The sequence below is a fragment of the Vulpes vulpes genome, chromosome 5, assembly GCF_048418805.1.
Source record: "Vulpes vulpes isolate BD-2025 chromosome 5, VulVul3, whole genome shotgun sequence".
NCBI lineage: Eukaryota > Metazoa > Chordata > Mammalia > Carnivora > Canidae > Vulpes > Vulpes vulpes.
This window is the reverse complement of record NC_132784.1, coordinates 84003019-84022622: the sequence shown is the minus strand read 5'-3', so window position 1 is coordinate 84022622 and position 19604 is coordinate 84003019. Positions and strand designations below refer to the sequence as shown.

At 51.2% G+C, this 19604-nt stretch overlaps 1 protein-coding gene across 7 annotated transcripts in view; it reads left to right on the top strand.

The window, feature by feature from the left end:
- The first annotated feature begins 5255 nt into the window (after positions 1-5255).
- SLC1A2 (solute carrier family 1 member 2) overlaps positions 5256-19604 on the top strand; it is a 151843-nt gene continuing 137494 nt past the window's right edge. The window contains exon 1 of one of the 7 annotated variants that reach the window (XM_072759132.1): positions 5256-5482. In XM_072759132.1, coding sequence (XP_072615233.1) covers positions 5466-5482 — 17 coding nt within the window. In that variant the 5' untranslated portion in view covers positions 5256-5465. Of the gene's footprint in view, positions 5483-5533; positions 5621-5712; positions 5856-5891; positions 6165-9832; positions 11224-19070; positions 19404-19604 lie in introns of those variants that run through there. The other 6 variants (XR_012001744.1, XM_072759137.1, XM_072759135.1 and 3 more) reach the window with 6 other exon arrangements.

Sequence of the window (19604 nt, the reverse complement as noted above, 5' to 3'; positions counted from 1 at the left end):
TATGTTCTTTAGGTTTTAGATGGGGAAGCTGAGAATCTCAAGTGCCCAGCGTGAGGCAACGCGCGAGTCTAAAGTGGGTTCAGGGCAGGATCCAGTGCAGGTGGGCCTGACCCAGAGCCGGGTTCTCATCCAGCACTGACGCAGCGTGGTACAGTGGCTCCTCCAGGGTCCCCTGACAGCTCTGTGTCTGCCTGGATGGATTTTTTTTAATTCCCTGTAGGTGAAGAGAGGACGGTCAGCCTTGTATCATGTCTTCCTTAGTTTTGTCTCTCCAAAGGCTAAAACACCAATTAATTCCAACTACTTCTGGGCACCATTTTGTTGACCCATCTCCAGTCCAGTGGGTTCCTGAGGTTGCCTGTACAGTAGAGTCAATCACGTGGGGAAGCTTTTGAAAAAAACAGGGTAAGATCCCGCTGCAGGCTGACGGAACCCAAATCTCTGGCTGGTAGCCTGAGTGTGGTTGTTTTCTAAAGAGCTCTCAGTGCATTCTCATGGGCAGCCAGTGTTGAAAAGCATGGTTCCAGTTTGCTTTAAAATTGAAGACCTGGTGGGAATGTTGGTAGGGGCTCTCCAGTGTGAGGAAAGAGGGTTCGTTCCTTCTAGCTAATGATTATTATCAGAGTTGTCTGTGGCATATCCTACATGATTTAATAGGCCTTATCTCCAAGAGCAGCTGAATGCAAATGGGTCTCAAGTGTAGGATGGGATGTCAGTGTTCCCAAACCCGGTTATTCCCAAACCCGGTTACTTATAGAGAAGGTGGGACCACTTCTCCCGTCTAATCTGGCCATGCTTGATTTTTCTCTTAGGCCCTCAACACCGAAAACACATAGGATTTTTAAAAGTTTATTTTTATTGAGATATAATTGACATATAACACTGTGTACCTTTAAGGAAGGTGTACAACGTGTTGATTTGCTACATTTCCATATTGTAGGATGATTACCACCATAGCCTTAGCTAACACCTCTATCGTGTCACCTAATTATCATTTCTTTTTTTGTGGTGGGAACAATTTATACCTAGTCTCTTAGCAACTTTGAATTTAAAATACAGTATTATTGCTATAATCACTTTGCTGTGCATTAGATTGCCAGGCTATTTACCTTCTAGTTGCAGGTCCCTACCCTCAAATAACATCTTCCTGACTCCCTCACCCAATAGCCCCTGGTGACTGCCATTCTACTTTGTTTTATATGAATTCTGGTTTTTTAGATTCCACATATAAATGATATCATAGAGTATTTGTTTTTCTGTGTCTGACTTGTCTCACTTTGCATTAATGCCCTAAGAGTATTTTTTCATCAGATGGTTTAAAGAATGAAACCAACTTCATCCTTATTTCTCTGTCCTTTTATTTACTCTGTGTTTATGTGCCACCAGGTGCCTTGCCCTTGGCGGTGAGTGCTAATGAATGGTGCCCCTCGGCTCTCCATGCCTGTGTGCAGATAGGGAGGGATTATGATGGAGGAGTTCATTCACACTCCTCTTGAGAGGGGTGTTGTAGTGCTCCTGGGATCATTAATATCTAGGCCTGGGATAGATTCCCATGGCTTTGTTCTCCAACTGCCACCTCAGCAGAAAGGGAAGTAAAATCCCTAATTTTCTTGAAAAAATATTTTTTATTTCTTTATTCATGAGAGACACACAGAAAGAGGCAGAGACACAAGCAGAGGGAGAAGCAGGCTCCATGCAGGGAGCCCTATGCAGGACTCGATCCCAGGATCCTGGGATCACGTCCTGAGCCAAAGGCAGACGCTCAACCACTGAGCCACCCAAGCATCCCAAATTCCTAAATTGTAAAGAGAAACAAGAGTGTAAATGTTCACAGCCTGATAACTTTAGATACAAAACCACACGTCTACCCTCAGTAGGGCTAAGGGGAAGGCAGTGGCCAACATACCAGGAAAGCGCAAGAAGGTGGTTTTTCACCTGCAAATTATTTTTAAATGCATGTGCTGGATTGCCTTAATTTAATGCAGATTAATACATTAATCTGATAGCTACAATTTTAAAAAGAAAACGGTTGATAAGTAAAGGGTCCTAGGCTGATGAAGATCTAGATCTGGGTGGTTGACCTCACGGGGCACACGGGAGGCCAGGTGAGCGAAGGACCCACCAGGTAAGGTAGGGATGGGGTAAGATGTTTGGACTCAGGTATTGGGAGGAGGGGGGTGAGGTGGGGCGTGAAGGGAGGAGGTGAGCATAGGTTTAGCTATTTAACTTCCATTTAGTTCTTTTCTCTTCTTCGTGTTGTTTCTCTCGTGTGCCTATTCGTCCTTGGGTTGGGTGCTCTAGACACCATCCTCTGGCGACCCTCAGATTTAAGGGACCGATTTTTGGGGCTTTACAGGGTGCCAGACTTTAAAGCGCTTTGCATATCTTTTACGTGTTTAGTTCTCCTAGCCCTGGGAGGCTGGGAATGTCACCCCCAGGCTGCCCACGGGAGGGGGGCAGGTTGAGGAATCTGCCCCCCTCCTCGGTTACGGCCCTGCAGGTGGTGCCGCCCCCTGGGGGGGATGAGGCCCCGGAGACCCCAGGTGGCCCGCGCACTGCGGCGTCGGACAGGGGTGGGCGCGGCCCCGGGGGCATTCACCCGGGGAGGCCGCAGGAGCCCACGCGCCTAGGACCTGGGGTTCGTGACCCCGCCCGCCCCGGGGAGCCCGGCAGGTCCCCAGCACCAGCTGGGACGCCTCCCGGGCGCGCTTGCACCTGCAGGTGTCGGTCTGCGGAAACTTGTCGGGTCCTCGCCGCGGGCCTGCACGGGGGGTTATTATCCTCGGTCCCATTTTCCAGACCAAGGAAGTGAGGTCCCCCCCCCCCCCCCCCGCCCCGGGCCCCCGCCAGTCGCAGCGTCCAGCAGGTGGCGGAGCTGTAGGTGTCTGCTGTGTCCGGAAGATAATAAAATCTGCGCGGATTTCGTCATTATTATGCAAAGCCGGCGGGGAGGCTCCGACCCTCCCCCGCCGGAGCCCATCTGTCTGGGCGCGCCGCCCCCGGGGCTCCGAGGCCGGAGGCGGGCGGGAGCGGTGGAGACGCGGCCCCCGCCGCCAGCCCCGGCAGTCTCCCCGAGGCTGGCCAGCCAGCGCCCCCGGGGCCAACCTCCAAGGCTTAAAAAAAAAAAAAAACACGGCCTCCCCAGCAGCCCGCCCGCCCCCTGGGAGCTGCATTAATATTAATCCAGATGAATAATTGAAGGCCAGAGATTTATTCGGGCCGCGGCGGCGGGGGAGGGCGCGCAGCTGGGGGCACCCGGGGCGCGGGTGGTGGGGTGGAGGGGTGGAGGGGTGGAGGGGTGGTGGGGTGGAGGGGTGGAGGGGTGGAGGGGTGGAGGGGTGGAAGGGTGGTGGGGTGGAGGGGTGGAGGGGTGGTGGGGTGGAGGGGTGGTGGGGTGGAGGGGTGGAGGGGTGGAGGGGTGGTGGAGGGGTGGTGGGGTGGTGGAGGGGTGGAGGGGTGGTGGAGGGGTGGAGGGGTGGAGGGGTGGAGGGGTGGAAGGGTGGTGGGGTGGTGGAGGGGTGGAGGGGTGGTGGGGTGGAGGGGTGGAGGGGTGGTGGAGGGGTGGAGGGGTGGTGGGGTGGTGGGGTGGAGGGGTGGTGGAGGGGTGGTGGGGTGGTGGAGGGGTGGAGGGGTGGAGGGGGGGTGGAGGGGTGGTGGGGTGGAGGGGGGGTGGAGGGGTGGAGGGGTGGTGGAGGGGTGGAGGGGTGGTGGGGTGGAGGGGTGGAGGGGTGGTGGAGGGGTGGAGGGGTGGTGGGGTGGTGGGGTGGAGGGGGGGTGGAGGGGTGGTGGGGTGGTGGAGGGGTGGAGGGGTGGAGGGGGGGTGGAGGGGTGGAGGGGTGGAGGGGGGGTGGAGGGGTGGTGGAGGGGTGGAGGGGTGGTGGAGGGGTGGAGGGGTGGTGGGGTGGAGGGGTGGAGGGGTGGTGGAGGGGTGGAGGGGTGGTGGGGTGGTGGGGTGGAGGGGTGGTGGAGGGGTGGTGGGGTGGTGGAGGGGTGGAGGGGTGGAGGGGGGGTGGAGGGGTGGTGGGGTGGAGGGGGGGTGGAGGGGTGGAGGGGTGGTGGAGGGGTGGAGGGGTGGTGGGGTGGAGGGGTGGAGGGGTGGTGGAGGGGTGGAGGGGTGGTGGGGTGGTGGGGTGGAGGGGGGGTGGAGGGGTGGTGGGGTGGTGGAGGGGTGGAGGGGTGGAGGGGGGGTGGAGGGGTGGAGGGGTGGAGGGGGGGTGGAGGGGTGGTGGAGGGGTGAAGGGGTGGTGGAGGGGTGGAGGGGTGGTGGGGTGGTGGAGGGGTGGAGGGGTGGTGGAGGGGTGGAGGGGTGGTGGAGGGGTGGAGGGGTGGAGGGGTGGTGGAGGGGTGGAGGGGTGGTGGGGTGGAGGGGTGGAGGGGTGGTGGAGGGGTGGAGGGGTGGTGGGGTGGAGGGGTGGAGGGGTGGTGGAGGGGTGGAGGGGTGGTGGGGTGGTGGGGTGGAGGGGTGGTGGAGGGGTGGTGGGGTGGTGGAGGGGTGGAGGGGTGGAGGGGTGGAGGGGTGGTGCGGTGGAGGGGTGGAGGGGCGGGCGTGCCGCCTGCCAGGGTGAGCCCGCGGGAGCCCGGGTGCCGAGGAGCGAGGGGAGGGGCGCGGGGCCCCGGGGGAGGCGAGGACCGAGGGGCATCCCAGGTCTCGGCGCCCCGGCCCGCGCTTCGCCCGGCGCGGGGTGGCGCGGGGTGGCGCGGGGCGGCCCGGGGCCACGCGGGCTGGAGGGGGAACAATAGCGGCTCCCGAGATGCTGGGCCCCTGCCACGGGCTGCCCGGGCCTCCCCGGCCACCTGCGGGGCCTCGCTTCTTATTCGGCTGGTTGATGGCGAGCGGCCGCGGCGGGATGGGGGAGGTGCGGGGTGCAGCGGCGCGGGGTGCGGGGTGCGGGGTGCGGGGGTCCGAGCCGAGGGGGCGGCCGTTAAAGGAGTCTCCCGAGGCGGCGGCGCGGGTGATGTCAGCCGCGGACGGAAATAGAGAGGGATCGCCCGCAAATCCCCGGCGGCGGCGGGGCCGGACCGGGCCGTCCCTCCCCCGCGCACACGGCGCACACGCGCACGCACACACGCCCCCGCGCCCCGCGCCCCGCGGCCTCCCCCGCCGCCCGCCGCCCGCCGCCCGCCGCGCCCCCAGCCCCGCTGCACGCGCAGGTGGCGGCGGCGGCCCGGCGGCCCGGGGGCGGCGCCGGCTCGCCCCCCCTCGCGGCCCCGCCCGCGGCCCCGAGCGCCCCGCCGTGCGCCCCGCCGTGCGCGGAGGAGAGCCGAGCCGCGGCTGAGCGCCCGCCGGAGCCTCCCGCGCGGGCCGCGGCGCTCCAGGGCTCCCCGCGAGGGGCGGGGGCGGGGAGTCGCTCCCCCTTAAATAGCGCGCGCCGCAGCCCGCCTGCGCTCCCGCCGCGCCCGCTCGCCCCGCGCCCGCCGCCGCCGCCGCCGGACCGAGCCCCGGAGGAGGGGGCGTTCCCCAGGCCATGGCGTCCTCCGAAGGGTGAGGGGGCTCCCCTGCGACCCCGGGCGGGGGGGGCCCGCCGGCCGCCGAGGGAGGGTGCGGGAGGCGGACGAGGCTGTGCGAGCCGGCGGGGCCGGCGCAGGTGTGAAGACCAGCCCGACGGGAGACGCCTCCCGGGTACCTCCGAGGGGCAGCAGCGGCGGCCGGGAGGGGGCACCGGCCCGGGATGGCAGCCGGGACCCGGGCCCGGGGCGCGCCGGGGCGGGGCGGGGCGGGCGGGGGCGCGCGGCCCTGAAGCCCGCCCGGCCTGCGCCCGCCGCACCTCGGCCTCGCACTGCCGTGGAATCTCCCCGGCCGGCTCCAGGCACGGGTGCGAGGTTTGGGTGCTTCCCGGGAGGAGGCGGGAAGAGAAGTGAGTTTCGGGGGGAGGCTCAGGGGTCCCCAGCTGCCGGCGGGCGGAGCGCGGGCTTCCCCATCCTGCCCCCGGCTTTGGTGCAATCCTCCCCGGGCCTCCAGAGGCCGCAGTTGCAGGGGGGACGTTCCCAGCGACGAGTGACAGCCTCCGGCCCTTCGCAAGAGGGAGATGGGGCTGCAAGGGGCCAGAGGATCCCTGGAGCACTCACACCTCTAAGGAAGGGCCCAGAACAACGTCCCTGGATGGGGAAAACTTTTCTGGCTTGGTGGAAACTGAACTAGGGATCGAAGGACTGGTGTCGCGGAGGTCAGCTCTTTGGGGAATTCACAACATTGCACTGGCCCCTTGCGAGAAGTCACTGGATCCAAGTTGCCCAGAGGGAGAGCAGCTCCCCTGGGCACTGGGGAAGAATCCTTGGTGCCGGCACTTTGCATGATTTCTAATAAATTTTACCAATTTCTCCGGCTTGTTTTGGGGGAGAAGGCTCTCTAAGTGGGAGCAACGAACTGTGTTCCAAAGTTAGATCTTTAGATTCCGGCCTCCCAACAAAAGGAAGGTATTTCTAAAACCATCTCTCTGTGTTCAGGAGAAGGAACTCATCCTTCTTCTGTCCCCGAGAGTCCTTCCGATGGAGCCTGGCACCTTGTGGTAGCCTGAGATTTTTTCTCTCTTTTCATTCTAATATTTTAGCGGCATGGGCTTTTTTGATTATTGTTTCTGCAAAAAAGATACTTCAGGAAGACACGTGTGTACGGGGGGTGGGGTGGTACCTTGTGCTAAAACAGAGATCTAGAATTAAATATTAAGAGCCCATATGGCTCAGCATGAAAGCTTTTCACTGTTTAATCAGTCTTTCATATTAGAAAAGATATAAAGGCATCTCTGGCTGCCTTTGGGGGCCCTTCTAGACTTAACCCCTGCTTGTAAAGGCATCTGTAAAAGAGGTGGATGATGGTTGTCTTTCAAATCCTGCACACAACTCACTCCTTATTTTGTTAGCCAGATGGTGGAGGGAAAAGGTAAGTCAACAGCAAAGCCCCCCAGAGAGTGTATCTCACCTTTGTCCGATACGAGAACTGTGCAATGATCTGACATTAACGACAGAGCAGAAGTGATTTTCAGTGTTTTTAAGATTCACCGTCAATTAATGCCATATTTGTGCACTGTGCATAGTTAAGAAAAGATAGGCTAGAAAACCCCGTTGTATTTAGGAGATGAAAGAACTGAAAAAAACTGAAAGGCCGGGCAACATATAGAAAGATCTATGACCCATTAATATTTAAGAACAGTAGCTGATGAGCAGGTGACATTTTCTGAAGCCCTGGTCTTTCTCTGTCTCTTCCTTCCTTCCAGGAGCATTTACTGAGTACCTGGGTAGACCTCACAGGGAAGGCACTCTTCGGGGATATAAGCACATAAATAGTCTGAGAGCTGGCTTTTAGAAGGCCGGCTCCAGTTGACGACTTTGATTAGCAAACTGTCCATATGGCTTGGTGAGATTCTCTTGCCTCTTCTGACATCTTTGATTAATGTGCCTTATCAACAGAAGTTCACGGAGAATCCTCAGGCGAGTTGCCTTTGTTAGCTTTTGCGTCCCACCGACGTTGGAGCTGTTTCTTTGAAACACATTGCTGAGAAGGAAGCAAAAATAGCAATACAGTTAGATGTTTTCAATACCTGTATTTTCGGTTCAACTCTGTTTGATCGAGAACGTTTGGAAATGGGAGAGCGTGGTGGACTGACCATCTGGTTACCATTCCTTTGGTGAGATAGTTACTGTCAACTACATATGCCGATTACCAAGTAGAAGCAATAGTGACATCTTATGTTTGTTTAGCACCCCGCTTGCAAAGCCCATTTGTGTATATCAGCACATTTGATTCTTCCAATGTCTGTGAAGTAGGCGGTCCAATGAAAACGGACTTTAAGAATAAAATGGCGTGGAATATAATGTCGTCTTCCCAGGAAGAGTCCAGCATTCGGCAGAACTTTGGGGTTAGCATCTGGAAGTGTCAGTTATCATTGAAGAGTATACTAGGCACGTCTAGCGCGGGCGATTACTGTTTTTCTCTCAAACCTTTGGCTTACACATGTTGCAAATTGCCTTTTGGAATATTCTTGTCAGCCTCTGCACTTGGTCATCACCTTTCCAAAGGATACTCAAAGGCGGTTTGCTTATTTGAGGTTTTTGATTATTTGGAATTGGGATTATTAGTATCCAGTTTCCGTAAAAGTCAACAGTGGACTCTTTGGTAGTTCCCAGGCCCCGAGAGATATTCTTTTTGCAAGGCAATGTCTAATTTGATAGTTGAGCACTTTTTTTTTTTTCTGGCTCCCCAGAGGTGGCTAGAGCTACGGTTTTAGGTCCCTGACCCAAATTGGAAAGAGGTTATAAGTAGTTGGTGGCAGGCAGTGAGGGACCGAGTTATATTGGAGCGCCTAGATGATGTAGAGGTGGATGTTTTAGAAATATGTTCTAGGGGGTGTGGGGCGTGAAAGACTGCTAAGTCTCCGTGTTTGTCAGGAACCCACAGCGATCCGTCTTCTGATCAGTTCCCAGGAGCCAAGGGGTCAGGGCGAAAGCCAACCACAAGGGCTTGGATTTCAGTGTGACTAAGAAAGCAAATGAAACAGAAAACTGCTGACAGCAGAAAAACCCTGGCAAGGGAGACCTCTGGATTTATTATTTCAAGCAAACAAAAGCAAAACATAACGATTGCCTTCTCCCTGCTACCCTTGGGAATAAGGTTGAGGGCAGTGGGAGGAAGAGCTCACATGGAGTAGACTGAGTGGGGGGCGTGGGGTTTGGGGTCCAGAGGGGTTTGCAGATTGCCTGCCTCGGGCTCTGCTGCTATCTCCATTTCTCATTTTGAAGAATCTAAAAATCAGCCTCCTTGGGTAAAATAGATAATAATGGAATTATGAAAAAGCCACTTCATGTTTACTAAGACGGCCTCTTGGGAGTGACTGGAAGCTCAACTCTAACAAGAAACAATTTCAAATTCCAGATGAAACTGGATTTCCACCGAACGAAGTGGAAGAGCCAGCATGTTGAAAACCAAAAAACAGGTCTGCCCGTCGGTATCAATGGCTACTTCTTTTGCTCTTTCATACAACATGATTAGGTGCTGTCTCCTTTCGCTTCGAGTTTAAGGGAAATGTCAGACAAGGGAAAGTCTTTAAGTGATAGTGCTGCGGTTGCAGAAACCAGCAATATTTAGCAGCTAAGTGTGAAATTTCTGGGTCATTGTGCCATAAATCCTACAGACCCAGGATTGCAAAGCTTTACACAGTTTGAAGCTCAACACGGGTTGATTTCAATATAAAATCCCCCTCCCTACCCTCCTCTATGACTGTATCACCAATGCCCAGATGTCTGGTTTTCCCCCATTTAGAGGCAAACTAAATTGTTTTCCATGCTGATTTTACCCCCCCCCCCGCCCCCCGTGGGACTGGCTGGTCCCTCCGAACTCACTGAATCTACTCTTCGTTTCAATGACCTGCTATGATTATTTTAATCAAATAAAGACGCCAGTAATTAAAACCTAGCAGTAGTGGGCCAAAATGTCACTCGGAAGACAAAATTTTAGTTTTGCTTGCGTTTTAAGAACTTGCCCTTGAAGTCTGGAAAAGAAAAATCTAACAATTGCTATAGACCGCCTTGCTTGCTGACTTCTCTACATGCTCTTAACAGCTTGTTGGGGGCAAGCAGGATGCTTCATAGCAAGGGTTTTAGAATCCAGATTAGGGCAAATCTCTTTATTTATCGGATCCTGTGCTTGCTCCCCCCCCCCCCCCCGCCCGCCCCTCACCCCGCAAGGCACCAAGTGCCAAGTCCTTGGAATGAATTCTTTAAAGGAGTGTTTAAAAATACCTCATTGCTCCATCTCCACGTGCTCCACCATTGATTGGAGGCAGATGGGCCGCATATTTGTCAGTAGAGTAGAAAAGGACTCGCATCTCGTTATAAATCTGTCTGGTTGGCTTCAGACGATGGCAGGGCAGACAATGGGCCAGCGGTATCAAAGGCAAATGGGGAAAAGGGAAGATCCTTAAACTCTTCCAAAGAATAACTCATTTTCTTAGTGCTTTGCCCCCCTCCCCCCGCCACTACCCGCCCCCAGATGGTTGTTTTTCAACAGTGTGGATATTTATTTACTTATCTTTCATCGATGTATTTATTTAATTTTCCACGCAGGCGAGCAGATGCGGCAGCTGTCTGCTGAGCCGCCCCCTGGTGTTTTTGGCAATCTTGGTAGCTACTTTGGATTAAGGATGAGCGGAGCAAGGGTCGTCCTTTAAAATGGGCTGAAGGGAATGAGCTCTATTTCGGTGGCTGGACTTGGCCTGTGTCAGTTTGGGCTCCCTCTAGGATACACGATGGTACTTGTTAAAGACCTCAAATGACGTCCCTGGAGACCAGGAGGGCGACGTTTCCCCTCCCGCACACCCCTGTCTATTAGAGGCGTCATTTAAATCACCGAGAGGACTTTCTTCTGTTACATTTGGTCAGGGGTGCCATCTGTGTCACTTGCTCTTCATAATGTAGCATGGGACTTTCTCGTGTGCTCCCGACATCCCGGGTCCCCAGGCCCTGTGCTCTCGGGATCACAGAGGCGGTGACAAGGCTGGAAGTGGGTCTCAGGCTGGTCTGCATCCCAGGCGCGGCCGTTCCCGCAGCACGGGACGAGGTACTGGACCACTGTGGCCTGAATGCAGCCTGCAGGCAAGTGTGTTTTGGCTTACATGGGATTTTGAAAACGTTAGGATGATTTGCCTGTACACCTGTTCCACGTAAAAAAGGAATCCTGATTCTGGCTTCTCGGAAACATCGGGAAATCTGATGGCAAAGCATCTGTCCTTTTGTCTTGGTACAATGGATTGAGTGATCACAGCCCTGCATTGTTTTAAGCGCTCTCTATGTATTAACTTATTTAATCCCCGCAGCAGTGTGAGGCACCGGGACTATTATTAGTTCCATTTTATAGGTGTGGAAACTGAGGCATAGAAAGATTAAGTAACTTGCCCAAGGTTTCGCAGTTTGCGAGTGGCAAAGACAAGCTGTAAACCCAGGCAGCCTGGCGCTGGCACCCTTGGTCCTAACCTTATTGGATGACACTGCTTGGTTCCACATGGTTGAGGTCAGCTGGGGCCAAGTGGCTGTTCTCTGAGATAGGGCCTGCGCCTTCCAGATTGGGCACAGTCTTTTCTGAGACTCCGAGTGCATGTGGCCTGCTTGACCCTTTACCTCTCTAAGGCAGCCTTTGAGACAATGAGTTTGAGTTCTGGCCTCTCACGGTGTGCCACTGCCCAGTGCTTGCAAATCGGCAGAGTTCTTCAAAACCCCATCTCTACGACACACAAGGTAATTCCAGTAACTTTTTCTTGCTAACTCTTTAACCGCTACCTTCTTGTTAGTTCCTTTAACTTTGCTCTGGGTTGTTCTTAATGATGAGCTCTTTTGTAATTATTGGTTGTCAGGATGGCAATAACGCAGTCTTATCCAGAAACCACCAGGGCATGACCGCATGGGTCCCATCCTTTGGAACGCCGAACCTGGGGCATGTGCTTCTTAGTGGCAGATGTAGCTGAGTATTTTATGGCCCTGGCATTTATCCTTTCCTGTATGATTCCAACTATAGCGGTTTAGGGTTGTGATTTCACTTACCCTCTTTCTTAAAACAGCTATTACCCTGCCCTTTTAGGAGTTAGGGCTGATTAGGGCTGATGTTGTCATTGTTGTTGTTGTTTTTTTTTTTTTTTGTAACATATGCAAACAGTGATGAACTAGAGTTGCCTTTTAAATTGAGGAGACATTTTTTCAGAGGTCATATTGCTGTGTTTTAAGCGCAGTTTGCTGATCACTCAATAGGTGGCAGTAGATGTCTGCACTGGTGGTTTGACTCCCTTTGGAAGCCCTTGGCTTCTTAAGGATTCCAATTCCCACAGCATTCCATTGTTTTTTCATTGAAAAAAAGAATGTCTCCCCCAAATATGTAATTTGGTATTTGTGAGACAATTGTCATGTATCGACAATGTTCATAGATACCACCATAAACAAATAAAAATGGGACCATTCATTTGAATGTATTCCAAGTCTGTCTGGCTGCATATATATATGCATATACATATGCATATAATTAATTATACATATGATATAATGATATATATAATGATATATCATTATATCATTATATATATGATATAATATGTTTTCATTACATTCTATGGAATCTTATGCTCATTTTACAGATGGAGAAATTGAAGCTTGAGAAATTTTGATTTTATGCTGTTATCAGGTGCCTTTTATTTTTAAATCTAATTCTACTGAGTTTCAAAGTATCCACATTTTGCAGTTAATTCACATTTCCTTAAAATTTCACAGTCCCTCCTTATGTTTGTTTGTTTGTTTTAGCTCCAGTGGGTGTCTCCAATCATTTTGGTCAAAGGGAACAAGATAGCAAAGTGTGCTTGCAAGAAGAGATGATGAAGAATTTAAGAGACAATGTATAGGAAGGATGGCAGTGATTACAGAGAAGTTAACTTATCTTTGAATGGAGATGTGGCATTAAAGAAGATGCCACCATTAAAAAAAAAAAAAGAGGGAATAAGTTTAGGCGACTGAGAACAATGATCAGACCCCAGCTTGTAGACATCGAACTGTAGAATTTCAAATAGAAGAAGCAGGTTAGTGCACGAAGGGAGATAGGGTAAAAGAAGATAGATAAAGCAAGGAAAGTATTCTTTTCTGTTAGGCATCAGGCCAAGCCAACTGCTGCAGACCAAATTGTATTTTTGTTTTTATCTCAGTCTTTACTTAAAAGAGCAGTTGTGATCTGATAACCAGCTTTGTTAGGAAAGTGGATAGAAGTCAACATGAACAAAGCACAATTAGATAAGCTTGTCTAGAGGTGAAATGGATGGATATCAGCTGACAATACTCATCGCAGACACTTGGAGGGGACTCATGGTCCCTGGGGAATGGGTTTAGCTATTATTTTTTATCTTTAGATGCAACATATGGTCTGGGAAAAGTGTCAAAAATGAAGTTGGGACTAATTTCTAGGAATGGCATTAGAGAGTAATGGAATTATAGACTGAATCTATTTCCCTGGTGTTTCTCTGGGATTCAAAGTCATCAATCAGGAGACATTAGTAAAATCGTCATAGAATAGAAGCTCTGAAGGGATCATCGATTTTTTGATTGTGATTAATTGCTCACATTTCAGATGAAGAACTAATCATTTGTAGAAGTTTATCTATTAGTCTGAGAATATTCAAATTTGAATTCTTTTCAAGACATTGATACATTGGGTTTGCTGCTGGTTGGTCTGGGGAGCGCTGTGAGGTGGAGACTTGTGTTCATGGAGTTTATTGAGGGGAGCTGTCAGCATAAATCCTTGTGGAAGAGGGAAAGAAGCAAGGGTGGTCCGAGGGAGAAATTGAAACAGTCACATCAAAAACAGCCCATCCCACAGGAAGCTCCGGTGCAGGGATGTTTCTTCAGAGTGATCTTTCTACCACTGCACCAACCAGTCACCGAATCTGGGCTGTGCTTGCGCAGTGGGCATGGCCCCGGGTGAATACTGTAGGGCCAGGGGAAAGGCTGTAGAGGGTGCTATAGTCGGTAACTGTCACTTAGCAGCACTGCCAGCAGCTGTGGAAATAAATCTTACAATCCTGAGGGTGCAAGGATGGGAATCTCGGCGGCACACCACAGCATCCGTTAGTGACTCCAAATTCAAACATTTGAGAGATAATCGAATAATGGGTACAGTTGCCTTCGGTCTGAATATCCAGGCCTCCACAAAGCTATTATCTGGAATAAAATACTATACCTTAAAAGAATATGTGGTTGGGGGGAAAGGATGGGGAGAATGAGTAGGGATCACGTTACCCAGGTTTAGCGGTGCCTCCCGCAGCCCCCAGAGACAGATATCAGAAGCCCTTCTCTTCACTCCAGATCCGCCAAGAGCATCTGGTGCAACAAGAGGATGAGTATCTGAAATTGCTGCCTAGGAAAGGGTTCTCAACTCTTGTTAATGGGAAGGGCCAGAGAAAGCAATAGATAAATATATTGGGAACCAGAGAATAGCTATTGATACTTCCAGTATACTTCCAATACTGATACTTCCAGTGCTGACAGCAACCATTTCTACGTTCCTCCTAGTGTGTTTCCCATGGAGTCTTTGCCTTGGGAAAAGGTGGGCAGTGAACTGAATAATCCCTTTCTGGAATATGCGCTGCGTTGTTCTGTTGATTCAAGAATGCAATGCATTCCATCAATCTGCAGCCAAAGGTGCTTTTATGTTGATATATCTCAGCTCTATTCCTTCGGCAAATATTTTGTTCAGAGGTGAAAGAGCACTTTTGTACATAATCTAAGGCTTTGTAGACCTTAGACTTCTGTGGATGTTTCCCCTTACTCTCTCATGTTTCGCTGACTCTGCTCTCTGAGACCAGGATATTGATTATGGACGTGCTTGTGTTTTTATTAGCACAACTTAATTCAAACGGCTTAGTCGTACAACAGTAGAAGACAAAACAAACCGACATTGAAAATTGCCTTTCTTTCTTTTCTTTACCTGCTTTCAAGAGTTTCAACTCTGTTATTTACTATATAGGAAATAGATACTGTGCGTATTTCCAGTATTTGGAAAAAGACAATACTGTAGTCAGTCAACATTTAGAAAATCCATTTTGTACATAGAATTTAACTACCAGCCAAATACCGGGATGTGAAGGATTCACTATTGTCAAAGAAATTATTTTTAACAAAAGATTTTAACCTTTTGTCCTCTGGATCAGTGGCTCTTTCTCCCATAACAGTGATAACAACAACAACAAGTGCAATTGTTAAAAAACCAAAATAAAAAAAAAACAATCCCCAAAAACCCAAACTTCAAATATTTCGGAATGGCATAAAATAAAGAAGTAAAACAATGCCTCCTACCTCAACCTTGTTCTCTAGACTTACTCATGATTTGGCCTGTCCTTTGAGACATTTTTTCTATGTCCATATGAACATCGTATTGTTAATGTGCAAATTGCACCATCCTATACGACTGTTTTACAACTTGGTTTCCACTTAATACCTCCAGGTATATATGCATCTGTTATATATATCTGGTAATAGTCTGCCATATGGCCACGTAATGATTGATTTAATCAGTCCCTGGCCGATAGACATTTAGGTTCTCTTCAAGTCCTTGTTGTCATAACAGTGTTGGGTGGAATATGAAATGGAAGGGAGAATGAGGCAGGGACACGGAGACCAGTTAGGATTCAGGAGACAGCAGTGATCCATAGGGGGAAATAATGGCCCAAATGAGGGCATAGGGATGCATTTGCATTACCAGGTTCTGGAGATATTTAGGACTCAGTGACCAAACATAAGTAGTGGGAGAGCAGGAGGGATCTCTTGGATTTCTGGCTTAAGCAAATGGAGGTGGGAAAGAGTGCAGAAAAGGAATTCAAGAGAGAGATGGCAAGTTTGAAGGGGAAGATAATTCAGTTCAGCACACTGGGTTAGAATTTTTTGGTGGGGGGCACCTGGGTGGCTCAGTGGTTGTGTCTGCCTTTGGCACAGGGATCCTGTGCCAAATAGAATTTCAAATAGAAGAAGCAGGTTAGTGCATGAGTCCTGCATCAGGCTCCCTGCGGGGAGCCTGCTACTGTCTCTGCCTCTCTCTGTGTCTCTTATGAATGAATAAATAAAATATTTTAAAAAAGGAATTCTTTGGTGGGGCATCAGGTGGGGATGCTTACTGAGCAGTTGGATATAAGGGCTTCTGGGCGTCTTGAGGGAGTGATATATATGATTACAGAAGTAAATGAGCTCACCCAGAGAGATCATGAGGCTAGAAAGAAAAATGGGGGTGGATAGGTGCTGAGGGACAAGTCCTGGGATGCTCCTATGTCTGTAGATGGGCGGCGGGGGGTGGAGGGATGATTCAGGGTTCACAGGATTCTGAGAAATAAGGAGGAACATAGAAGAGAGCAGGTGTCCAGATGGGGAGGTGGGGCCACGTGCTATGGGGAGGTAAAATAAGGTAAGTCCTGAAAAGTATCATTGGGTTTATCGATTTCAAGGCAATCACTGACGTGTTCCAGAGCAGGGTCAGCAAAGGGGTGGCTACCGGGACAACAGTGGTGTGGGTTGAGAATGGATAGAGAGAGAAAAGGAATGTAATTTTTTTTTTCAAGAGTGGCTATCAAGGGAGGAAGGGAGTAGGAAAGTAGATGCAGGGGAGGTTGCATTTTTGGCTTACTCGTTTCAGTTTTAGGCTGGGCGCAATGTAAGCATGTTCATGTGCTAAGGGAGGGTTCGGGTAGCGATGGCGAGGTCTTCTCGGGTACCCTCTGTGGAAGCTGGTGAAAGGAGGAGTCAGAACAAGAGAGCAATTCATTGCTCGACCTGGAGATTCCTACCGGGGAGGGGAGGGCAGTGTGGCTCTGTGAGTGCTTGGCCACAGTTCCCGTAGACTTCCTGCTTGCCCAGTCCCGTAGCCCACAGCGTAGGGAAGGACAGCTCAGGACACAGGTGGACCAAAGGGCACCTGCCTGGACTGGCGGATCTGTGCCTGCCACTCTGGTGATACGCCATGGAGTGACAGATGGGGCAGCGGGCTAGAGCTGGGTCGATTATTTAGTAGTGATTATCTTTAGTTTTTAAGGTTTAACTTCTGGAAGTCTTTCTAAGTCTCCTGAGCTGGGATTCTTCTTCCCCCACCCCACCCCCACCTAATTGTTCATTTGTAGTCTCGTGTAGCTGGTGAAATGTCATTGGACTCATTCTTGATCTTCATTTTCTCCGCTCTGTATTCTCTTTGGATCTCACCTCTTGGGCCTTTTCACATCACAGGCATATTGCCAAGTCTAAAATGTATATTTCCAGCTCAGATCTCTTCTCCAAGCTCCAGATTCCTAGATCCTATCATCTAATCGACGTCTCCCTTTGTGCGATGCACCGACATCTCCAAATTACTGTGCCTGCAGAGGAACTCCTGATATTTCCTCCTTCAGACTTAACCCTACGCCGTCCCCCTAAGTGTCTCCCATCTCAGTAAATGGCACCAGCATTCATCTGGCCGTTCAAAGTGAGCAGTGTAGGTGTTAGCCCTATTTGTTCTTTTTCTTCCATCAGCCCCAACCTACAAGCTTTCTCAGTCCCATCTCCAAAAGGCACCTTTGCCACAGCCCTCACATCAGCTCGGACAACTGCCATCGCTCTGCTGCAAGCTCCACAACCTTCTACTTTTGGGTTCCTCAACTACCCCCATGGTCTTGTCCACCACCTTAGGGCCCATTCCTTTGGTCAGGACCACCTCCTACCTCCCCCCCCCCCCAGTCCTTCTTCCACTGGCAGGTGCTCTCTTAGCCTAGAGCACCCTTCAGTCCTCGATGCGAACACCATTTCCCAGAGAGGCCTTCTCCCATCACTCCAGAAACGAGGCCCCCGTCTCGTTTGCTTCCTTCGTGACATCAGTTATAGTTTTGTAAATATTTTATTTATTTACCTTTTGGTTTGCACCTGCCCCCCACCGGAACGTTAGCACTCCGGCGGCTGGTCCATCATTGCACCCCCCCCGCCCCCCAATGCTGACACCATGCACTACATGAACATTTATTGACTGAATGCTCATCTGCCTCATCCAGTCTGGGGACGTGGGAAGGCTTCTCCCATTTGAGCTGGGTGTCTGTTCCCATTACACTGGTTCAGCCCTCTCTCACACACTTCGTGCTAACAGAGGTGTCGTTAGCACGTCTAAGGCTTGTCTGTCTGCTTGCCATCCTCGTGCCTCAGTTTACTACCATTGCCACAATGCGTGTGGGTGTAATCGCCTTGTCTAGCTTGGGAAGGAGACCTGCTAGGGCACCCAGGGGCCAGGAGGGGATGATGGTTTCAGGGAGGCGTCCGGGCCAAAGTGGAGAGAACACATCCTTTTGCTTCTTGGGACACATCTTCTCTTTTTTAAGGTTCTGGTGGTCAGTTGAACCCCCATGCCCAGTGGTCAGTAACCAGACTTTGGACTGCTCCGTAGTGAGGGGGTTCAGGGAGGTTACAAGAAAAACTCGCTGGGCAGCAGCTCATCTTGTGAAGCCACAGATAGACGGGTCGTAACCAGTCCTGCGCCTCTGCTCTTGTCTGGGAAAGATGACAAAGTCCTATCGCTGCTGTTATTTTTAAATGCAGTGACGTTCCATCAGGGGCGACTTTTGAACCCCAGCCCCCCACCCCCGTCTTTCCCAAGGATCACCTGCCTCCTCTCGGAAGGAGGTCTTTCTGTTCCTTTTCCTTGCGCCTTGTGAACGAACACAAGGAGAAGCTAGCATGACTTTGATATTCAGATACAAAGAAGGATTTCTTAACGTCCAAGATGGTGTTTATATTGCATCGGTGAATAAAATCCAGGCTCAGTAGTCCAATTGCCTTTGGAACTGATTTAGAAAAAGAAGAGTTGCCGGAGGCTGACAATGTTACTGTGAAATTGATGCTTTTTAGCTTTTAAAGAGATTCTCTATGTATTTCATCATTCCCCATAGAATTCTCCTTTCTGGGCTTCCTACTGTGGTTGGCAAAAAAGAGGCGTGAGTCTAGAAATAATAAATCTTGTGGTTGGTATCAGTGTTTTCCGAAATAAAAAGGTTTGATGTTTCTCTGGTTCCCGAGGTGACTGCTCTGGAGCTTTCTGGCAGTGAGACCCGTTGAAGGGTATTTGTTGTGCCCTGGGCGGGGGGTGGGTCAGAGAATAAAAACCCTGTCTGGCATCTCCTTTCTTGACTCTCAGGGAGAATTCTGGGATTGGGGGACGGGCCACTTTGTGAAACCCCCTTCCTGAGCCTTGTGGGAAAGTCTTCAGCTGCAACCACCCCCTCATCCTTATGGCAAAGGCCGGATCCCACCTGGATTTGCAGCCAGGGGCGTTCAAACTGCAGTGTTTGAGGTCAAAGTTGACTCAAAGCAGGGCACTGTGCTTTCTGGTTTCCGCAGGCCTGGGAGTCTCTGTTAGTTGGGAGAACTAAGTGCACACGGGTCACGTTTTTTACTTTATTTGCTTTCTCTTTCCCTCTGAAGACTCTCAGTGGGTTTCCAGGAAAGTAAACCCCAGATGCCACACAAATGTCACATGACTGTCGGTTCCCCAGCAATCGGAAGGGCCAAAGCAGTGTGTGCAGCAGGGGGCACTGTGGAGCCCCACGTAGGCTCTCCACAGGCCAAGGATCATTTTCCTGCAGCTCTGAAGCAGGAGCCAGAGGGCGAATTGTCCCTGTCCCAGGCCAACACCAGCTGTGAGCTTGGTTTGAAAGAAAGGAAGCCCTACTGCTTTGATTATTTACATTCCAAGTGACCTGGAGTTGTTAAGTCTCCCAGGGGACCAGAGCTCCCTGGCCCGCAGGGCCACCTCTGGGACGGGAGGTTGAGAGAGCGTTGACAGCTGTCTCCTTCACCATCCTGGTCCTTGTCCACGTCATCAGGCACCTGGCTTCTCCTGGGGAGTCATCGGTGCCGATGGAGAAAGATTCGCTGGTTCCAGAGCTCGGGTAGGTCCAAACTGATTTTGTGTGGGTTGTTGACAGACTTTTAAGGTGAAGGGGCGACCATGGGGGAAAGGAGAGGCCTCTAAAGAAGAAGAAAAAGACACCTTAGGTATTGAAAGGTGCATTTTGAAAGAGTTGGAAAGGCCCCAAAATAAGCAACACCAGAATAGAAATAGGAAAACAGTTATCCTTCTTTTCAATAGG